At 40.0% G+C, this 22,658-nt stretch overlaps 1 protein-coding gene across 1 annotated transcript in view; it reads right to left on the reverse strand.

Annotated features, from left to right (window-relative positions):
• ARHGAP42 (Rho GTPase activating protein 42) overlaps nucleotides 1-22,658 on the reverse strand; it is a 167,614-nt gene that overhangs the window by 98,048 nt on the left and 46,908 nt on the right. Inside the window, exon 3 of the mRNA XM_082483163.1 lies at nucleotides 8,965-9,026. Within this exon, the coding sequence (XP_082339289.1) occupies nucleotides 8,965-9,026 (62 nt within the window). The remainder of the gene's footprint in view (nucleotides 1-8,964; nucleotides 9,027-22,658) is intronic.

The raw sequence follows: 22,658 nt of genomic DNA on the forward strand, positions 1-22,658 counted from the left end.
TATGTCTCTTTTATTTGAGGAAAGTTAAGAAATGTCCATGCATACATACAGATGTTAGATGTTAAACTACATTCATGATAAGAGAACGTGAGCTGTCTCCTGTCTCCTTTTATTACTTCGTATTTATTTTTTTTTTCAATTGAGCACAAATGCTAAGAAATATTCACTGAACACGTATATTTTTGTACTTGAGTGGTGCAGAGAAAGATAGCAAACAGGATTCCTTCTAACCCAAGACACAGCAAGGGGGAAAGCTGCATTGCGAGTTCTCCCTCAATAAGAACACTCCAAAGGATCACATTGCAGGTCGGCTCTCTAGGAAGCCTGCATGAGAGAAGTATGCCTATCACTTCTTGATTTTATTTATCAGTTATAGTGGTCACAGTTAACATCTGTAGGCAAGTGAAGGTATAGTTCTAGTATCTTTTTGACAGCAATTATATCCAAGAAATTACTATCTTTTTGATAGTAATTCTGGCCCAGAAAGTCATCATTTTCCTTGTGTGCACACAAGTGAGGGGATGGAGCTCATAGAAAGTCAAGGCCAAAGGAATTATTTTTCCAGCTGCATCACTTCTCCAATTATGTCCATTACACAGTCACACAAACACTTGTACGAACACAAAAGAGAAGACTGGACATTTTCTTAAATGGGCCAAGAAATATTCTACATATTTGCAATTAATAGGAATAAAAACCCATTTTTCTAGGTAACTTGAGTTACATCCCAATTTTTACGTTGACAGTAGGCGGGACACAAAGCTGACTCAGATTTGGGATAGAAAGCTGGTTCTGACAACCATTCATTAGTTAAAATTTTCTGTAGCACAGTACTCCAACCATTCAAGATCTAAACCACAGCAGAAAACCATACACTGCTGCTGTCTACATCCTCTCTCTTCTGCAATAATTTCCAAGGCTAACAGGCAAAAGCCTCAACAAAATAGTATTGCATATTCTAAAAATGAGAATTCACATCATATTATGTATGGTAATGACAAACCATATTTTTCTCCAGGAGAAACAAACGAAAAACATAAGCAAAATTATTCTATAAGCTAAAAAAGCCCAGAATAAATTAGCATCCTCCACAAAAATCGAAGATTCACCCAAACTAACGATCTAGGAGGTAAAAATTCACACACGTCCTGAAGAGAAACGTATGCATACACTGTCAGAAAATTAGTTTTCAAGCATTTGCTTTAGGTTGACAGTATCTGAAAAGTTCCCATTTCTCTCCAAAGACTCCATAATGTGAGTCTAGACTGGAAAAATACGGATGACTACAGTGTACACACAACCATAGGCTAGGCAAATTTCACCTGTATAGACAAAACTTACTCTTCTCACAGTTTGGGATCTGAGACAAATTCCAGGAGGATGAAAAGGAAGCAGGAAGACAGTGAGGCTGAAGATACACTACTACGCTCTCCAACACTGAGAAGTATCCATGGCTCATCCAAGGACTTCCAGGAGCAGTTCACAGTAAAAAAAGCATGAAGCAGCAACGACCAATCTCTGCACTCTGAGGCACAGCTGTCCTTAAATGTTGCAGATTTGGTTTTCTTCTAACAAAGCAACTAGCCTTTTGAACTCTGAGAAGTAGATGTTTCCCCAGACCAGTCCTTTAGATCCCAACTTCCCTTACCTAGAAGGACTAGATCAAGTTATGTCAGGGGAGGTTTAGATTGGATATTAGGAAACATTTTTTCACTGAAAGGGTTATTAGACATTGGAATAGGCTGCCCAGGGAGGTGGTGGATTCGCCATCCCTGAAGGTGTTTAAGAAAAGGGTAGATGTGGTACTTAGGGACATGGTTTAGAAGTGGCTTTGTCAGGGTAGGTTAGTGGTTGGACTTGATGATCTTAAAAGTCCCTTCCAACCTCGGCAATTCTATGATTCTAAGTGCTGATGCACTCCTCTACTCTGCAGACCTTTCCTGTCCACTTCCAGGCATGAAAAAAAATATGCTGGCAGGGACATAGAGATTTAGCACTGATACCTCTACTCTGCATACAGAATAAATTCCCTAGTGATGTACTCAATAACAGGAGAACAAAGGATGAAGTGTTTTTTTCTTTTGTCTTTTTCACTCATTTCTCACAGTATTTGCAAACAGCTCAGATCAGGAAGTAGAGAAGAGTCTCATATAAAAGGCAATGGGGAAAAACTGAGTAGCAAGCATGGTTATAGGGACAGAAATGTTTATCGTATTTGAAGTAAGATTTGAAATCTTTGTTTTGGTTAGTTCTTAGGAAGTAAGACTGACAGCTGTACCAGCAAGTAAAACAAAAAGAAAAAAAAAAAAAAAAAGAGAAAAATCTTATTTCAAGGGCTGAAATGTTAACCTGTTGCTGAGGACCAGCAGGTCTGATCTGCCAAAAATTTTAAAGGATGCTGAGATATGTCATTGCAATTAATGAACTCCAGGTCTCCAAATAACATTGATCTAATTTATTTTAACTAAAGCTACTCAGAGAGTCCTCCTTGCAGACAGTCTCTCCTCATCCTGAGCTTCCAGGTGTCTAGGTTTCCTTGTTGCCTCTCTCTCTATCTTTTCTAGATACTGCTTCCTGACCAGAAACGCATATAGCAAGTAGTCAAAGCGGGGGTTCACCAAAAAGGTTATGAAGGCATGTGATTGTTTTTCAATAATTTTCCCAATGATTTCTAAAACTTAGCTTGACTGCTAGTAGACAGTAAGCTGATGGTCTAATAAAAAATAAAATAATAATAAAAAAAGAACAAAACCATTCAAATCATTATTTTTCTATCTTGCAGAATTCCATTTACCAAAGAGATTTCTTCTACACTTAACATCCGGTATGTAGCCTACTATACGTGGGGTAGGAGGAAGAAAGGCGAAGAAAATAATAAATAAGTAAATATAAAAATAATTTTTGTAACAAAATAAAATAATTCCATGCTGATTTAATGCTCCTTGTTCAATAGAAAGCTCAGTTACTTAGGAAATGGGTATTTCCAAATTACTAGTCTGATGCACAAATTCCAAAGAAGTACTGTGGTACATGCAACCTTAATTGTTCAATAGGACTTGTACAGGCCATCTTAAGTATAAGGAGAAAAAAACCAAACCCTCAAAAACCACCTCTGAGGTGCTTTTTAATTAATTTAAAACAGTAAAAAAAAAAGGGGGGGAGGCAACAGAAATAAACAAACAAACCCAAACAAAACAACAGTTTTAATTGCAAAGAGAAGAAACCCTCTTATTTGTGGTGGTGTTCCTTCATTTGTAGTAATATGTATCCAGACAGTCTCCTTGCAGGCAGGTTCCTACCAAAGAGATTAATTTAAATGCCAAAATTGGTATGAGAGCTGAGGAGCACTGAAAGCTACGAAAGTTATGAAGTATATCAAAATACCATCATACGCTATTTTTTGACAATTTAAGAAAGAGCCGATGTGAAACAAAATGCGAGGTTTATGCTCTGCAGTCTCAGGTGCTAGTATATGTGCTTTTATGATTTCTCCCCTTTAGAATCTGAGTAATAAGCAGCACCTGTGGATAGAAGACTGCTTATTGTTCTGATGGAATCTGTAACCCACGTCACATTATAGGGAAGAGGTTAATTCAGCTCAACAACATGCTGTGTCCTTCGGTATCTGATTTTATGTACCATTCCCTGGATAGCTGGTTTTAATAGTTCATTTATTTTTCTTCCAAGTGCAGCTTTTGAAACTGAGTATTTTGATGCTTTCCCTGGAAGCAGATAGCATCGGACCCCTTGTGTGAGGGCAAATACAGAATCACAATGAGAACATCCAGTTAATACAAAAAAACTCCACAACAATGAGATACTCTCTGAAGCATGAAGATTATGAGATAGAAAGAGACAGACATTAGAAATAAAAATATTCATCTAGCATAGTACACAGCTACCCACTTCAGAATTTTTGTACTATCCCCTGAAGTATTTAATATCAGTCAGGAATTCAAAGCAACCATACATACACATCTCACTGATTCACGATGCCAGAGGGAAAAAGCTCTGGGACCATTCATCACTTGCTAGCAACCTATAAGAACTTGGGTAAATAGCAACAAATGTAACAGTTAAGAGACCTATTTCAGTTTGGGATTTAGTAAACTTTCAGAAATAATCTGGGAGTTACATTCGAGATAACACAACAGTCAAGAGAACACATTCGATGCTTCCATTTGATAGGGGATGTCAAGGAAGAGGAAAGCAATAGCATGAATCAATTCATCTATTCTTGTGACAACACAGCATAATCCTATGAAAGGAAAATGAATTAGTATTTTATATCACTCCCAGTACATTTCTGTTTGTTATAAAGTTTACTAACAATATCAAATGAATAGGAAACATAAATAATTCATGAATCTCTAAAATAAAAAAAGCATAACACGTTAAACAGAAACAAAGTAAATTCAGCAAGAGCGGAAGGAAATTACTTTAAATCAGTTCCCTTGATATAGATCCAAATATTCACATGAAATTAAATTAAAACATCTCTATTGTTCCCTAATAATCACTGGGAAATAGAGGTCATTATTCTACATTCCCTGGTGGCTTGTTGCTGAAGTCACTGGAAAGGCAGTGGGAATGAATCTGACTTGTATCCTATTGGTGCACTACTTGTAAAACCCAAAAGTCAGAGCTGTTTGGTTGGGGGTTTTTTAATGCACCACTTACCAACAGCATCATTAAATTAACACCACCATGAAATGACAGATATATAAATAAGGGAGTATATTATAAAAAAGGGTGGCTTATGAATTCCTTTTTCCTTTATTTGCTTTTTAAGGGGAAATGTTTGCTGCACGTCCTCTGTTTTTCTAAGACTACTAGCCAATTTTTTAGCATCAGGAAATAAAAGACAAGGATAAAAGAAATTGACTTATAATAATCACCAAGTTATTACCGCTGCCAATAATAATGGCTGCAAGGCTTTACACAACAGAGTATTTATTTATGAGATACACAGTTTTAACCTTATGCTTCAGTGTTTTTCCCAGTAATACTGTTCATAATATCTTGTTTTCATAAGCTTCTTCTAAAGAAAACTTTTGGTTCTTTATGCAAAAAGGACAGAAGACTTGTTAAACATCACTCAATCTATTTCCTTGACCACTGGAAATACTTAATTTATACATTCAGTGGACAAACACTCCAACACACTTCTCTATGTTCAACAAAACAAACAAACAAAAAAGTACTTATGAAGAAGTTAATAGGCATCAGATGAGAAATAAATTGGTGATATGAATAAATATTTTCCACATCCAAATCATGCACGCTCATAAGTTAATAATATAAAGTTCAAGGTAGGGAAACAAGAGCATTAGCTGGTAAGTAAAATCAACATCTGTCATTCTATATTCCCATACATCCAGCATTCAGTGATACAATACTGTCTTTTACTGTCACACACTTCAAGAATTAAAAGGAATTGTAAATGGTATGATGAAGTGTATCCATAGTCTCAAGCTGCTTTTCTCCAAGCGTTTTACAAAATGTCAAAAAGAAGCAGCTTTTTTATAAAAAGCAGCTTTCTCTGTTTAAGCAGAAGTAAAGGAAATAAGATTTTTAAAGACTTGCATGCCCTGTCTTGAGCTTTCCAGTCAGATGAGAATTTTTTCTAAAATTGTCTGGCTTGAGGTGCTTCTAGCAAAGGAATCAAAGGGTATGCATAACGTTCCATACCTCCCCAGAAATAGACAAAAAATGTTTTGAAGATGTCACAGTTAAATCACAAGTTTGTCAAGCAGAAAACTCCTATTACTAGCAATCTGTTCATCATCTAGCATGGCACAATGAACCTCACAGGGACCTCTGGATTCTATGATGGCATGCATAATTTGCAGTAAGAGAATTGGAGAATAAAAAAAAGCATCTTTGACAAAGGTGATACTTTTTGTATGGCTTTGTTTTGTTTGTTTTTAAGCCTCTAAGCCCTTACAGCAAAGACGTATACCATAAGATACAATAAATACGTTCATTATAGTATGAAAAGCTGCAAAGTAATGGGTTTCTGGTGAAAAATGTCAGGAGAGCCTGTTATTTGCCTCTAAATAAAATCAGACACCATCTTTAAGTCAGTATGCTGCATCGTAGCAAGATCTCTGATTTATATGACTGTATAAAATCAATACAGCAACAACACTTTTGGCTACTTTTACAGAGCATTTAAAACTTCGCGACTTAGAGCAGTAAGTAATGCAGCCCAACGTGCAATGGAAATCATCTCTATCATGTAAATACTATCACAGTGTGGCACTGGACATACATTCAGAAAACAGAAAAAAAGACAACCAAACTCTCTTTTTCACTTGCAAAATTTATTCCTAAAGAACAGCATAGGCACAGTAACTATGTAGAGATCTAGGTGGGACTGGCTTATCCTATATGCATTATTTCAAGCCTCAGGGTCTCATTTTTGCATTTGGCCCTACCAGGAACAAATATTTTAGGAAGTTTAGTTCCAATAATAATTAAACAAACTCCATCAACAGGCAGATCAAACATTTTAAAATCAGAGAAATTCTAAGTTTGCTGAATTTTCTTATTCAAATATCACTACCACGATAACTGTGTTTTGTCTATACTCTCAGCATGAGCATTCAGTTTGAACAAACAGAAAGGGGCTATTTCAAACTCAGCGAAAAGCTGGATGCAAATGATTTCCCATCAAGAGCAGCTTCTCCACCCATGAAAACAGACATTTGCAACTTTGTTTACAACGATTTGATGATCACATTCTACTAAACTTATAGCTATTTGTAAAATACTTTGCTGTGAGACTGGAATCTCCCTCAAGTCTGTGACCCTGCATTGGGATCCAACAGCTCAGCTATACAATCCATGAATTCCCACTGAAGTCATACTGAAATAGAACACAGAGTATCTTTCTGTCCAATTGGTCTTTTTTCACTTAATGAAATTAATGGTTTTCCCTCTTTTAATTTAATAACCTTCCTACAAGATACAAAGTAAAACATTACATGGAAAGATCAAATTATAAACCATAGAGAGGCCAGAAACTTCTAAAAGTGAAAAAGGAAGTGTCTCCTCTGAGGAAAAACCCAAGAAACAGAAAGATAAAATAAAAGGAAATTACACATACATATTATGAAAGACTAACCAGTTTGAAAAATAAAACCTTCACCTATTCATTGCTTTTCCTTTTTCTAATAGTTAGCTCACAATAATCTTTAACCAAAACTGGAAAGCATTTGAAACATTGTTTAACTAAGTAATTAGTAAGTGTCCTGGTAAACATCTTTGAAGGTGGTAAGTACAGTCACTTTCTCACTCTTCCATCTACCCAGTTAAAATATTTTGCATGAAGCAAAGATTTTGCACTTTTATAGGTTTAGGTGATATTAACAATGCAACTGTACCACATAAATGTTTATGATTTTGGCACTTTAAAATATTTATGTAAACAGAAATAGTAGTAGACCAGTTCCGTGGTTATTTACTCCTAGGAATAACAGAACTTTCTGTATTCCTCTTCCTGGATTAATAAATTAGATTAATAACTCTCCAATCTGAGCCAGACCTCCCTAAGTACTCATAAGAACAAAAAAAAGAAACAGACATAGACATTGGATGTATTTGAGCCAGTTGAACTTTCACAATATTTAAAATCCCCCTACTGAGGTTAATCCTTACCTCACTTCTTTATTCATAACTGACTTCCAAGGAAGAAAAAAAAAAGAAAAAAGTAGTTTCATTGCTTACGTGGATTTTTTAAAAAAAATACTTGTACAAGAATATACTTAAAACTTCTTTAACAAAGCTACATATGAATACAAATATAAATGCAAGCATACTGTATATTCAGAAGTATGGAAACAAAGGGGATAAGAATACCATAACAAAGGATAAATCTGACAAGTCTGATGTATTCTGCAAGAGTTTCTTGGAGGTGATGAATTTGGTTTCTCTTCCTACCACTTACTTATCATATTCTTGGATTACTAGTATACATTCACTGGACAATACTCTAAAAGCATTCAGTTAAATATAAATACCGATACACATTTCCACTATAAACTCTTTGTTTACAGCTTACTTTATTGCTGTGCCTTGTGACTAGCAAGACAAGATGGGAGAAAGGAAAGGTACAGCAGCATTCAGAGGTTATTTTGGGGTGGGGAGCGAGGTGGGAGGAAATTGTGAGAAAAAAGTTTTTAAAACAGTGCAAAACTATTTGGCTGAACACTCCATTAAAAATTGCTGCAGTTTGTACTAGCACATTTCTGCCTTTGCAAATTCAAGTGATTCTTACGAAATACCTAACATCTACTACACAAATAAGAAAAAATAATCATAGAATTGTCTGGGTTGGAAGGGACCTTTAAGATCATCAAGTCGAACCATCAACCTAACACTGCCAAAACCACCACTAAACCATCTCCCTGAGCACCACGTCTACCCGTCTTCTAAATACCTCCAGAGATGGCGATTCCACCACCCCCCTGGGCAGCCCCTTCCAATGTTTGACAACCCTTTCAGTGAAGAAATTTTTCCTAATATCCAATCTAAACCTCCCCTGGTGGGAGGCCATTTCCTCTTATCCTATCGCTTGTTACTTGGTAGAAGAGACTGTCCCCCACCTGGCTACAACCCCCTTTCAGGTAGTTGTAGAGAACAATAAGGTCTCCCCTCAGCCTCCTTTTCTCCAGGCTGAACAGCCCCAGTTCCCTCAGCGGCTCCTTATAACACTTGTTCTCCAGACACCTCACCAGCTTCACTGCCCTTCTTTAGACATGCTCCAGAATCTCCGTGTCTTTCTTGTAGTGAGGGGTCCAAAACTGAACACAGTATTCAAGGTGGGGCCTCTCCACTATATATGGAGAGGCCTTTTATATATGGAGTGTCTTTTATATATATAAAAGACACTTCAGGAGGAACATAAAAAAGAACTTATTTTATAAGAGGCTAAATGCAACATACTATTGCCAAACTTACCAGTCGTCTCCTCTCCTCTTCAACAGCAATCAGAAGCCGAGCAAACTCTTTCAGTGACTGGGCTGAAAATAAAACAAAGAAGAAGAATGTCCTGATCAACGTTACATTTTAAGATCAGATGAGTCCATTATCTGGATTTAAGCTGTAGTGATAGGATACTGTTCTTATGTAGTACTTCCCTGAAATTAGTAGTCATTAAATGAGGCACAGATGGAAGTGAGCAACAGGTCAAGAGCAGGTAATAAACAAAGGAAAAGAACCCGAGTCTTCATAGTCATGTATTTAAAAAATAATTTTTTTAATGGAATATGGCAAACGATTTTCCTGAAATGTGCAAAGATCAGTTTCAAAACAAAGAATTCTACAACCAGCCACAAAATTTACGTTAGCACACAAGGAATAGAGAGAAACTGCAGAAAGAAATATCTTGAGTTTCTCCTGTTAAATGGCAGCAACAAATATTGCAAGACCTATGAAAAATATTCAGTGAAAAATGTGAAAGTCAACATTGCAGAAGAAACGCTTATGCCAAATGTCTAGGTTTAGCAGCTCTTTGGCTTTATTTTTTGGAAGGATAAGCTCTCAGGTGACAAAACCATGATTGATTTGAATTTTGTTACAACTGTGACAGAGTCTTTGCTCAAAACTGCCTTCAAATATAAGTCAAAGTGCTATAGCAGATGTCAACAGAAACATAATAAAAACATTAACCCATAGAAGAGGGCAAGAAATGGGAGAACATTCAAAAAACTTCTAAGGCTTTATTCTCATGTAAGCAAATGGTGCAAATATCTCTAAAAAAATCTGTCTTTCCATTTATATTACTTTCTCAAGGGCATATGGGTTGTTCAGAATTCAGCATCACAGTTCCACAGACAAAAATGCCAGAGAAGAATCATAAGAAGAGAGCTAAGTAGCTCTTTTTACTTTCTCCTGATGCATCTAGCAGTAATTGCTGTGAATGATAGGGTGCTAAATTTCATAGTTTAAAGCTCTGATCTCAGGATGCAGACTCATAAATCCTACAGGTTCTCACAACAAACTTGAGGCAGTCTAAATCATCCTTTAAAGAGGAAAAAGCAAGGAAAAAAGTTTGTAGAATTTCTCAAAGGAACAGGATTCAAACAGTCTTCATAGTTAATCAACATACACTGCTGAGGTATGGCTAACAGAACTTGTGTCCTCTTAGCTATTCTTCCATCTTCTGAAGTGTTGTTACAAAATGAGTCACTCTCCAATAATATGGCTTCATCGCCTCTCAACTCTCCTGAAAGATTTAAGGAAATATGTACATTTTCTAGAGGATCTGCTATGTTTCAGTATCTTCTAAGAGGGAACCAGCGTCTAGCTTGCCTTAACTTGTCAGCATTCACAAATTGCTACTTAGGTTTTGGACCATACCCAAATCATTTTTATACTTTATCCCATCTGGACTTTGCAGAGGTCACCCTTGCATTCTTCTTGCTCTCTTTTATCTTTTACAGCTGTTTGTTCCAACTTCTTCTACAAGACCTTACATGGTTTATTTTTTGCAACTGTAATGCTATACCTGCGTATCTTGACCTCCAAGTCTTTCTTTGCTGACAAATCCTTTTTTCCCCTGTTATTACTCATGAGCTCTTTGTTTAGTCCAAATACATCTGGTAATTTAAATGTCCATCCAGTTGGGTCTCAAGCCTTTTTCTTTAATATTTTTCCCTGAGAACAGAAACATCAGAAAATTTTGCCACCTCTTAAGTAAAAGAAATTCTAGGCCTCCTGTACAAACTTCTGAACTCCTCAACTCAAGCTTACCAGCTGAGCCTTTCAATTACTGACTTTCAGTTACTTACCAGCCCAGCATTTATCACAGCTACCTCTTGGGATCCAGACCTTGTTAGCTACCCACTGAATTAACTTAGTCGCTTAGAGTCAGCTCATAACAGATGAAAAGTTAAAGAAATAGATGATGAACTGACTGATTAAGTTACCTGACCAGAAATCTGTTAAGTGTTGCATTCAAGAATATCTATGTATGCAATATGAAACCCTAAAAAATAAAGTTAGCCAAAAACACATGGCCAAACTATTTCTTATTTTCACTGATAACCCCCAAAATTTAACAAGAATTGATTCTTGCCTGTAGAAAACAGCACAGAGCCAGTTCATCCCTTGCAGATGTGGTAGAGTGATTCTTTACCCACCATTAAAAACAGTTAATCTTCTCAAATAAACTAGATGAACATATTGTTTGAATTTTATTACCTATTCAGGGAATCAGGATACACTTCAGAAAAACAGCTGACTTTCTAGTAAAGCCAGCAAGAGAAATTATTTCCAGATTATTTCAGTGAAATAATTGGTCATTTTTAACCACAAGATGATGTGTTACTGCAGTCACATGTTAGAACACCATTTCCCCTCCTTTTTTGCTTTTTTACAGTGGAGTCACTCACAATGACAGAATTATTTCGAGACAAATGATCATACCAAGCACTATATCTTTGTGAGGACAGCAGATCCAGAACCTACTGAAATTTAAATTTTCCCTACCCCCATCAAGCCTTCACTTAAGTTTCTGATCACATAATTAAAAGTATCCTTCATGAAACAAAGGCTCATGGATTTTTTTTTTTTTCTACATCATCTGCAATAAGAAAGTTGACACTTCACACCTTTCAGCAGCCAAGCACAAATACTGCCAGTTCCCAACCCCAAGGTAGGGGCAGAACTTTATCTAAATGAAACAGGGTGGGGGACAGGCAGGTTAAAAGCAGTACAGTTGTGAAGAAAAAAAAAAAAAAAAATATCCTCTCTAGTCAGGCAGTATTCCGACTTTTAGGAGCAAAAAGATAGTAAAGGAAGAACAGCAGGAAGCAGAAACTGGGTAGAAGGATGAATGAAAACTGAGAAAGAAAAAAAAAAGAAACAAAACAGTTAAGAGAAGCTTTTGATTCGTGTTCCTAATTTCAAGGCAGAAGCAAAAGTTTTTTTAGTTTCAAAGTTGAAGCTTTTGCTTAGGATTTAAATAAAAACAGGACAGAGAGAAAAAAAAACAACTATAAAAACATTTTCTGAAAGTGTGCAAATCAAGATTTTCCTCAATGTTTAACACTAATATAAAGGTACTAATATGTCCCCTATACAGGGCCTCAGCTGAAGACTGAGAATCTGTTTCCATCTTTTCTTCCCTGTTGCCTCCCCTTTGGGAGGATTATAAAGGTCAAAGTTTCACAAAGAGCACAGGACCTACACTCTTCAGCAGCACTAAAACAAACCATTCCCCTGACCCTAGAGACACCTTCGTTGCAGAGACGCCTTTGCATCAGTACTGACTACACCTCCACTGTTTGCTGACCAACATCCACATCCCTCCTTTTTGCACCAGTCAATGCTCACGAAGCCACGGAGCGTCCTTTCCCAGCTCAGGAAGTGAACGGGGAGAACAAGCAGAGCATCATGTAATTCAGACCATAATGAAGGACGCACACCCAGCACAGAGAGAGATCAGCAACATGGATGTCTCTGGTGTCCCCACTGGTTCTTCCACCCTTGCAATGGCACCACATAACATCAAAAAAGGCTTTGCCACTGCCAGCTGTCTGACAATACAGTGAGCATTGCAGTATTTCTGAGTCTTTCATGTTATTACACCCTTCTTCCCATACGTTCCCCACTCAGTCTGACCTCCTTAAAAGCCAGGGCCTGTCCCCAGAGAACTTCACCTCAGCTGGAAGCTGCAGTGGGAGGTGATAAAGGAAAGGCAACACAGCCCTCACTCCTCTTTCCCCACTGCTCCTTCTTCCCTCCTTCTTTTCTCACAGCTCCCCTCTGGTTGCAGACAGGTGACAGCTCTGCCTCCCTTGGGGACCGGGAGCCAGAGGGAAACACAGCGCAGGCCTCCCCGTGGGGTGTCAGGGCTCGCCCACAGGGCTGCCGGACAGCCCGGTGAGCGGGGCAGGGCATGACTCCCCTCCACAACCAGGCCCCCTCTCAGGGCTTCAGCACAAAACGGAGGCACAGGTTAACACACACGCAATTCTGGATTCCCAGCTCTCAACAGGAAACAAACAAGTATTTTGGCAACAATAATCTGAGGTGCTTTTGCGCAGTTACAAACCACAAGGTTTAAAACTGAGAACCATTTGTGTGAGATGCAGCCCACTGCTGTCCGTCAGGAAGCCCGGGAATTACACACAGGCCTCACCACCTTTTCTTACTAATGCTGCAACGTTTCTGTTACCTGCCCCCTCCCCCCTCTTTTTAATCAGAATAAACACAGAAGAATTAAAGTGAACTTTGTGAATACTAAAGGGGGTGGGGGGAAGAAGGGTCAAGTATTTTACAAGAGGAAATGTCATGGGAATGTGCTGATAAGATATAAATTCTGAAAACACACCAATAATATAAAGTACAATAATATGTAACTTATACTAAATATGAAGGTATTTTTAATTATTTTCAAAAAGCATTATTGTTATTGGTGGGGCATTTTAAGTAAAACAAAATGCTGCCTTAATATTTTATTCTAAGCCATTAGAAAATACTAGCTTACAAAACCCAAATAGTTTTACAGTCTGCTCTTTCTTTAAAAGCCATTCAAAGACACTCTTGGCATCATGATAGAAATGATGCCTGTGAAAAGCAACGCCCAACAAGTAAAAACAATTGTATATGTACCCAGCTGTACACTTGTGGTCTCATTCATCACAATTAAAACAGGTCGCCAGCTGTTTTCTCTGGAGTGTTCCCAACCCAGCAATAACGTGCTGCAAAATTTCCCTCGTTCAGGAAAAATAGCTCCCATTATTTTATTAAATAAAACAAAAAAAAACCAACAACAACAAACAACAAACCTTATTTATTTTTAAATGAGAAGTCTTTTAATTAATTTGCTCCATAAGGAAGCAAACTAACAGTACCAACAGCTAAAACCTTAATAGTGTTCCAAAAGATGCATGTTTCATTTGATTTTTTTATCCCTAGCATTTCAAACATACGATACAGCTCCACAAAAATCTACTCTTGCATAATCAAAAAAGAACTGAGGCTTAGTGTAGGACTAAGTGAATGAGGAAGAAATGTAAAAGCAGAAAAAAATATTTATATTCATTTATAAAATGCAATATTAAAATACACCCCATTTATGATTTAGAATTCTGGTTTACTGCATTGAAATCAACCCTGCGGTTCATAGACAAAAAAACATGTACTTAATAAACTTCATGCAGTTTTTGTTACATACTTGTGTAGAGAACATATCACCTTAAAACAACATGCTATGGACATTATTGAATTATTATATCAATAATTAGCTTAATAGTAAAAAGTACAGAGTTAGCAATCAGAATCATAGAATAGTTTAGGTTGTAAGGCACCTTTAAAGGTCATCTAGTTCAACCCCCCTGCAGTGAGCAGGAACATCTTCAACTAGATCAGGTTGCTCAGAGCCCTGTCCAGCCTGACCTTGAATGTTTCCAGGGATGGGGCATCTACCACCTCTCTGGGCAATCTGGTCCAGCGTTTCACCACCCTCATAGTGAAAAAAAATACTTCCTTATATCTAGTCTAAGCCTACCTTCTTTTAGTTCAAAGCCATTGGCCCTTGTCCTATCGCAACAGGCCCTGCTAAAAAGTTTGTCCCCATCTTTTCTGTAGGCCACCTTTAAGTGCTAAAAGCTTAGCATAATTTGAGGAGGATCTGTTCCATGATCTTCCCAGGCACAGAGGTGAGGCTGACAAGCCGGTAGTTCCCAGGGTCCTCCTTTCTACCCTTTTTAAATATTTTTAACATTTTTATATGGGTGCAGTCTTTCCCTTTTTCTAGTCACTGGGGTCTCCACCTGACTGCCACGACTTTTCAAATATCATGTAGAGTGGCTTGGCAACTACATCAGCCAATTGCCTCAGGACTCTGGGATGCATCTCATCAGGTCCCGTAGACTTCTCTATGTTCAGGTTTCTCAGGTGGTCACAAACCTGATCTTCTTTTACAATGGGAGGGACTATGCTCCCCCAGGCCCTGCCTTGCAGTCCATCCACTATAAAGGTGTAGGGAGAGAGGTTGCCAGTGAAGACTAAGGCAAAAAAGTTGTTGAGTTCCTCAGCCTTCTCCTCCTCTGTTGTTACCAGTTTCCCGTCTTGCTCATCAGCGTGGGTATGCTTTCTTTGACCTTCCTTTTATGGCTGGCATACATATGGAAGCCCCTCTTATTATTCTTTGTGTCCCTTGCCATGTTCAGCTCCATCTGTGCCTTGGCCTTCCTGACCCCATCCCTACACAACCGGACAGTGTCCCTATACTCTTCCTGGGATACCTGTCCCTGCTTCCACTGCCTCTGCATTTCCTTCTTGCCCTTTAGTTTGACCAGCAGGTCTCAACTCAGCCTTGCAGGTCTCTTGCCTTCCTTTCCTGATTTCTTACACCTGCAGATAAAGAGCTCTTACACTCTATAGAAAAAGTCCTTAGATCTGCCAGCTCTGTTCTGCTCCCTTGTCCCTGAGGGCAGTTTCCCAGGAGGTCCTATTGACCTTGACTTCTTGAAGAGCTGGAAGTTTGCTATCCTAAAATTCAGGGTCCTGACTTTACTTTTCACCTGACCCATACCCCTCAGGACTGCGAAGTCCACCAGCGCATGATCACTGCAGCCCAAGCTGCCTCCAATCTTGACATCACCGATTAGTTAATTTGCTTTGGTGACCAACAGGTCCTGTATCGCATTACCTCTGGTGGGGCTGTCTATTACCTGGCTTAAGGAGTTATCCTCAAAGCATTTCAGGAGGCTCCTGGATTGCCTACAGCTCACCGCACTACTTTTCCAGCAGATGTTGGGGTGGCTGGAGTGCCCCAGCAGGATGAGAGCCTGCGAGTGCGATGCCTCCTGTAGCTGGAGTAAGAACGCTTCGTCAATAGGCTCCCCTTGATTGGGCGGCCTGTGGTAGACACCAACCACAAGGTTCCCTTTGATGCCTCCGTCTCTAATTCTTACCCATAAGTTTCCAACCTGGCTATTCTTCAGAGACCGCTCTTCACACTCTACCCGTTTCTTGACGTAGAATGCAACCCCTCCGCCCCTCCTTTCTCTCCTGTCCCTTCTGAACAGCCTATAGCCATTGATAACCACATGGGATTCATCCCACCAAGTTTCAGTAATGGCAATCAGGTTGCAGCTTTCTAGCAGCACGGTGGCTTCCAATTCCTCCTGTTTGTTGCCCATGCTTCCTGCATTGGTCTAGAGGCACTTCAGCTGGGCTGCCAGACGTGTCACCTTCTTTAGAGGAACACCCTTGTCCTGGTTCCAGCAGGGATGGGGTTAATTTCCCCAAGGAGCCGGCAGGGGAGGTACATATTCCATACCACATGACCCATGCCCAGCTATAAGAGGCACTAGCTGGGGAGAGGGGAGGCAGTCGCCACTTGGGGGTGGGCTGCAGTGGTGCGGGTCCAGTCGGTGCGCTGCAGTACTGTAATCGCGTATTTAAACTCCTTTATCAGTGTTATTGTTTTTCTTTCTTCTTCCCTTTTGCTGTTCTGTTAAATTGCACTATTTCAACCCACGAGTTTTGCCTTTTTCTGCCGATTTTTCCCACAGCTGTGGGAGTTGAGCGAGCAGCTGCGTGGTTCTTTGATGCTGGCTGAGGCCAAACGACAACACCCTTTAGTTCCTTTAAGGTATTTCACTGGTGTTTCCCTCTTGGATCCTATCACCTCAGGAGCCTCTGGCTCATCCCTGTAAGACTTCAAGTGTGCTGCAGTGTAGCCAGCACATCCCAGAGCAACAGGCTGAGGGCCCTCGCTAGCACCTCTTCCCTCTAACTTTGACATGTCATCCCACAGCTTGTCATGGGCAAGCCTGATATTCTCCTCCCCATTCAAGCCTAGTTTAAAGCTCTGTCAATGAGCCCTGATAGCTTGTGAGCAACGACCATCTTCCCCCTTTCAGAAAGGTGAATCTTATCTGACACCAGCAAACCTGGTGCCAGATAGGTCATCCCATTATAAAAAAACCACAAATTTGCATTGGTCACACCAGCCATAGAGCCATATATTTTGACCGGTTTACCACCGTTTCTTCCAGTGTTGCTGCCTGCAACTGGAGGGAGAGAGGAAAAAGTAATTTGTGCTCCATAGAATCATAGAATTGCTGAGGTTGGAAGAGACCTTTAAGATCATCAAGTCCAACCATTAACCTACCCTGACAAAAACCACTTCTAAACCATGTTCCTAAGTACCACATCTACCCTTTTTTTAAACATCTCCAGGGATGGTGAATCCACCACCTCCCTGGGCAGCCTATTCCAATGTCTAATAACCCTTTCAGTGAAAAAATGCTTCCTAACATTCAATCTAAACCTCCCCTGACATAATTTCAACCCATTTTCTCTTGTCCTATCACTTGTCACTAGAGAGAAGAGGTCAACGCCCATCTCACTACAACCTCCTTTCAGGTAGTTGTAGAGAGCGATAAGGTCTCCCCTCAGCCTCCTCTTCTCCAGGCTAAACAACCCCAGTTCCCTCAGTCATTCCTCATAAGATTTGTCCTCCAGACCCCTCACAGCTTTGTAGCCCTTCTCTGGACACTCTCCAACACCTCAATGTCCTTCTTGTAGTGAGGGGCCCAAAACTGAACACAGTACTCGAGGTGAGGCCTCACCAGTGGCGAGTACAGGGGGATGATTACTTCCCTAGTCTGGCTCACCACACTATTCCTGATGCAGGCCGGGATGCTGTTGGCCTTCTTGACCACCTGGGCACGCTGCTGGCTCATGCTCAGCCAGCTGTCCACCAACACCCCCAGGTCCTTTTCTGCCAGGCAGCTTTCCAGCCACTCCGCCCCAATCCTGTAGTGCTGCATGGTGGTGTTGTGACCCAAGTGCAGGACCCGGCACTTGGCCTTGTCGAACCTCATATCATTGGCCTTGGCCCATCGGTCCACTCTGTCCAGATCCCTCTGCAGAGCCAACCTACCCTCAAGCAGATCAACACGCCCCCCCAGTTTAGTGTCGTCTGCGAACTTACTGAGGGTGCATTCGATCCCCTCATCCAGGTCATTGATAAAGATATTAAAGAGAACGGGCCCCAGCACTGAGCCCTGGGGGATACCACTAGTGACTGGACATCAACTGGATTTAACTCCATTCACCACCACTCTCTGGGCACGGCCATCCAGCCAGTTTTTTACCCAGCGAAGAGTACACCTGTCCAGGCCATGAGCAGCCAGTTTCTCCAGGAGAATGCTGTGGGAATCTGTGTCAAAAGCTTTGCAAAAATCCAGGTAGATAACATCCACAGCTTTTCCCTCATCTACTAAGCAGGTCACCTTATCATAGAAGGAGATCAAGTTTGTCAGGCATGATCGGCCTTTCACAAACCCATGCTGACTGGGCCTGATCACCCTATTCTCCTGCATGTGCCGTGTAATGGCACTGAGGATGATCTGTTCCGTGACCTTCCCAGGCACTGATGTCAGACTGACTGGCCTGTAGTTCCCTGGATCCTCCTTCTGGCCCTTCTTGTGGATGGGTGTCACATTTGCCAACCTCCAGTCAGCTGGGACCTCCCCAGTTATCCAGGACTGCTCATAAATGATGCAAAGTGGCCTGGTGAGCACTTCCGCCAGCTCCTTCAGTACCCTTGGGTGGATCCCATCTGGCCCCATAGACTTGTGCACCTCCAGGTGCTGAAGCAGGTCCCTCACCATTTCCCTTTGGATTACAGGGACTTCATTCGGCTCCCCATCCTTGTTTTCTAGCTCAGGGGTCTGGGTACTTGGGGAACAACTGGTCCTACTGCTGAAGACTGAGGCAAAGGCGGCATTAAGTACCTCAGCCTTTTCCTCATCCTTGGTCACTATGTTACTGGCCCCATCTACTAGAGGACAGATATTATCCTTAGTTCTCTTTTTATTGCTAATATATTTATAGAAACGTTTTTTGTTGACCTTGACAACAGAAGCCAGGTTTAGTTCTAACTGGGCTTTGGCCCTCCTGTTTTTTTCCCTACATAGCCTTACTACCTCTTTGTAGTCCTCTTGAGTGGCCTGCCCTTCCTTCCAGAGGCCTCCTCTTTTTTTCCTTAAATCTCAACACTAGCTCCCTGTTTAGCCAGGCCAGTCTCTTTCCCCAACGGCTTGTCCAGATTCCCTTACCAACCATCCCAAGGCCCTGAAGTCTCTTTTGATTGCCCTTGGATTATGCATTGCAGCTTCATCGCCACCCACACGGAAGAGCAGCAGTGGGTAACAGTCCAAGGGAAGTTCCAGGCTAGGAAGTTTCCTAGTGATGTGCTTAACCGAGGCCCCAGAGAGGCAGCATACCTCCCAAAGAGGAGGGTCTGGCCAGCATATTAGATAGACCCTTTGTTCCCCTCAGGAGCTGCCTACAACTATAACCTGTCTTTTCTTCCTCATGGAGGTGGTCATGATACTGGGGATAGGCCCTTCTGACCTTGGCAACACCTCTCATGTAGATGGACTATCATCCACTGACCGGCCTTCCACATCCAGTCTCATACCTGTGTACAGAGGCACCTAGGAAGGGGGGTGGGCGGGCAAGGAGAGGATTTGCCTGCCACTCCGAGCGTGGACTTGCCTCCATTCACTCCCTTCCTTTAAGCTACTGCCTTCAGCCTGTTGGGGGGAGGATACAGGATCCCCTTCATCTTTGTTTTTTTTTTTTGTTTGTTTGTTTTGTTTTTTTTTTTTTTTCTGGTGGCTGTTCCCATTTCTGACTCAGTGAGGACAGAGCATGGTTCCACCAGTCTATCTCTTTCTCAGACTCAAAGCAATGCATTGCTAAATGTTACACACAATAGGTATGATGTCATCTATATCAACTGATAAAAGGAAAGTAATATGTATGAAACCTATTCAAAGGCATAAAGCCATGGTTGGAAGGTAATGTTCAAGCTGAGATAGAATGGAACGTTACTGTGGAAGACAGAATAAAAATTAACATTCTTTTCTGTGAAATGGACCATTGGTTTAACTTATACTTAGACATACAGTCTTAAACAATGCATAGGCAATTTTTAAATACCCTAAAGTACACTAAACAACATTTTATAGTATTCTATGCAGATATCACCACTGTCTTCAGATACATGAATGCCAGCGTAGAAAAAATATACATACTGAAATACGTCATTTATTCTTATAACAACTTGCTGTGTAAGAGCAAAAACGTGCAAGCCTGTTGGAGATTTCCTTACATCCTCTTGATCTAACTGGGGAAATGCCAGGACTCTGCTGTGCATTGCTCCCAGCACACTTTGGCAGAAAGGTCAGTCAAGTACATCCTCCCTCCAGAACCGGTCATGTCTAGCACAGACATGCGATAGCAGGCTCTGAATTCATGCTTGAGCACAAACTTCAACTACAGCCTCCAAGAGAGTTCTTCCCAGTAATACATTACCAAATCAGAATTCAAGATGGACCTAAGAGCCATAAGGAAATTTCCTAAGGATTAACGCTTTTTTACTAGGCTTCAGTGACAAAGCAGAACAAATGTAAGACCCACGAGTGCTGGGAGGGCTGGGAGAAGAGACTTACTTTTCCAATTCTAAAATGAAAGTAAATATTATTAAATAGTTAGTAACTCACAGATGTATTTCCAGAGCTTTTAATGACTAGCATTAGTTGCAGTCAAATGCTATTTCAAGCAGTCTTTCAAAAAAACCACAACATCAAGTAAAATTTCCATCCTGCTTTCTGTGACTTTAAGCCATATTGAAAAAGTGGCGGGGGGAAAGGGGGAAGTAGGACAAGAGGAGCAACAGACAGTTTCCTGCTCAGACAGAAAAATCACAAATTTCAGATTAACACTGATAGGCCACCACAAGTATCTGGAATAAAGAGACAATATGCTTTCTCAGTACTTTCTACTTAACAAGAATGGTGGTTGTCATAAAAGTCACATAGGGTCCATAGTGTATATCTGAAGGTAACTAAACTGGATGTTTCAAAATGTCACCACTGTGAGAAGTTTTCAACGTGCCAAAATGTAAATCCAAAGGAGGACTGTATTGAAATAAAGGTCCCAAAGCTTCCCATCCTCTTTATCTTTCAATATATTGGCTATGAATTCAAATATAGCCTTATCTTATACAACACAGATTTCCCTTATCACCACTACAACCTGGGCTGATTTGCTAGCAATTCTTTTTCTTCCTTTTTTCTACTGAATAAAGCCCATAATACATTACAAGTGTAAAATTATCTACAGCTTTAAATGGAATTACAGTTTAGCCCAAAGGGAACAAGCTGCAGGATCAACGGCTTAGTCTGCAAACTGAAATAAAGAATAATTTGTGCAATTTATAAATATTTCATAACCAATGCTGACTGGACTTGAGTACCACTGTAATATAATTTAAAAAAAAAATAGTAGTGTAAGACAACTGCAACATATCCTTACAGAAAATAGTATTTATTTCTGTTAAACAGATTTTCAGAAAAGCTGTATTTGGACAAGTACATGTCTGCTAAATCTTCCCAATTATTGCTCAGATTTTTCATTTTTCATCGGCTGCCACTACTACGCTAGGTCTGCTTCCCTTGCTTTCCAAGTGGCAACATTTTTTGAGAAACTTCAGTTTGGGATACTGAGATCAGTACCATAAGTAATATTTACTGGGAAAGCAGAAGAGAAGACAAAAGAAGGGGAGAGTGCAGGATCTGAAACCACTGTTTTTCTTACCAATTTTGTTCTCTTCTGGGTTTCATTCCCAAGATATTAGAGGAAACAGAGTAATTGTTTCTTTTGTTACTTTTGTTTAGGTTTAAGGTAATATTGCTTAGGTACTTATGTAAATTGCAGTTTGTAAACTAACAGCATGTCAGATGCACTTCACCTCTGAGCTGACTATTGGTGTCAAAAAAGAAATCGTTAAAAGATTCCATTGTGGAAAAAGAAGTTAGAAGAGCAAGAATAATGTTTCATCTCTTCATGGTGTTTCAGTCTTGTTTAAATTTGGAAAATTAATATTGGATGAGCTGCCTTTTCCTCCATTTGGTTTCTCTTACTTCCCTAATCTGGATATCAGATTTTATGGATCTGTAATAAGGACCTCATGCATTCCTTTAGTCTGTGTTTATATTTACCACAACCTCAATAAGAACAGGAAAAAAAGGTTATTTGTACCTTCCTATAATACAATGAAATATACTTCTGATCGTAAAAGACACAGGCTGAAGCAAAGATTCAAGCGTACAGGTTTTAAAATTACATGGAAATACCCCAATAGACGCAAATTGACAGCACATTCTGCCAACAGACAGTGGTTTAAACTCACAGCCCCAATAACCACGAATTTCCTTGAAGAATTCCATCATGGGAAGGTACACAAAGGTAGAGGCAACTCTGTCTGGTCTGTACTGCTTTTCTGATAGAATCGAGACATACTTGATTCAGACAGACAAAGTGAAGCAATTTCAGACTCAATAAATGAACATATAAATGAACGTTCTTACTATCTGCTCTGTAATTAATCTGGTAAGTAAACTCTGCAAGGGCTTAATCCAATGCTTTTTTATTAATTAGTACCATGATTTTTCAGATTTTGAAGCAATTTCTACCTAATCCAGACTCTGAACTTTCAATTCTGATCAACCAAAATTAAAAAAGAAGGAAAAAAAATTCCATCCTATTTCAAGGATTCCTGACTTAACACACACAGGCCCATCAGAAAAATAAATAATAACTATTGTTGTAAGAGT

The sequence above is a fragment of the Vanellus vanellus genome, assembly GCF_965231255.1.
Source record: "Vanellus vanellus genome assembly, chromosome: 1".
Lineage (NCBI taxonomy): Eukaryota > Metazoa > Chordata > Aves > Charadriiformes > Charadriidae > Vanellus > Vanellus vanellus.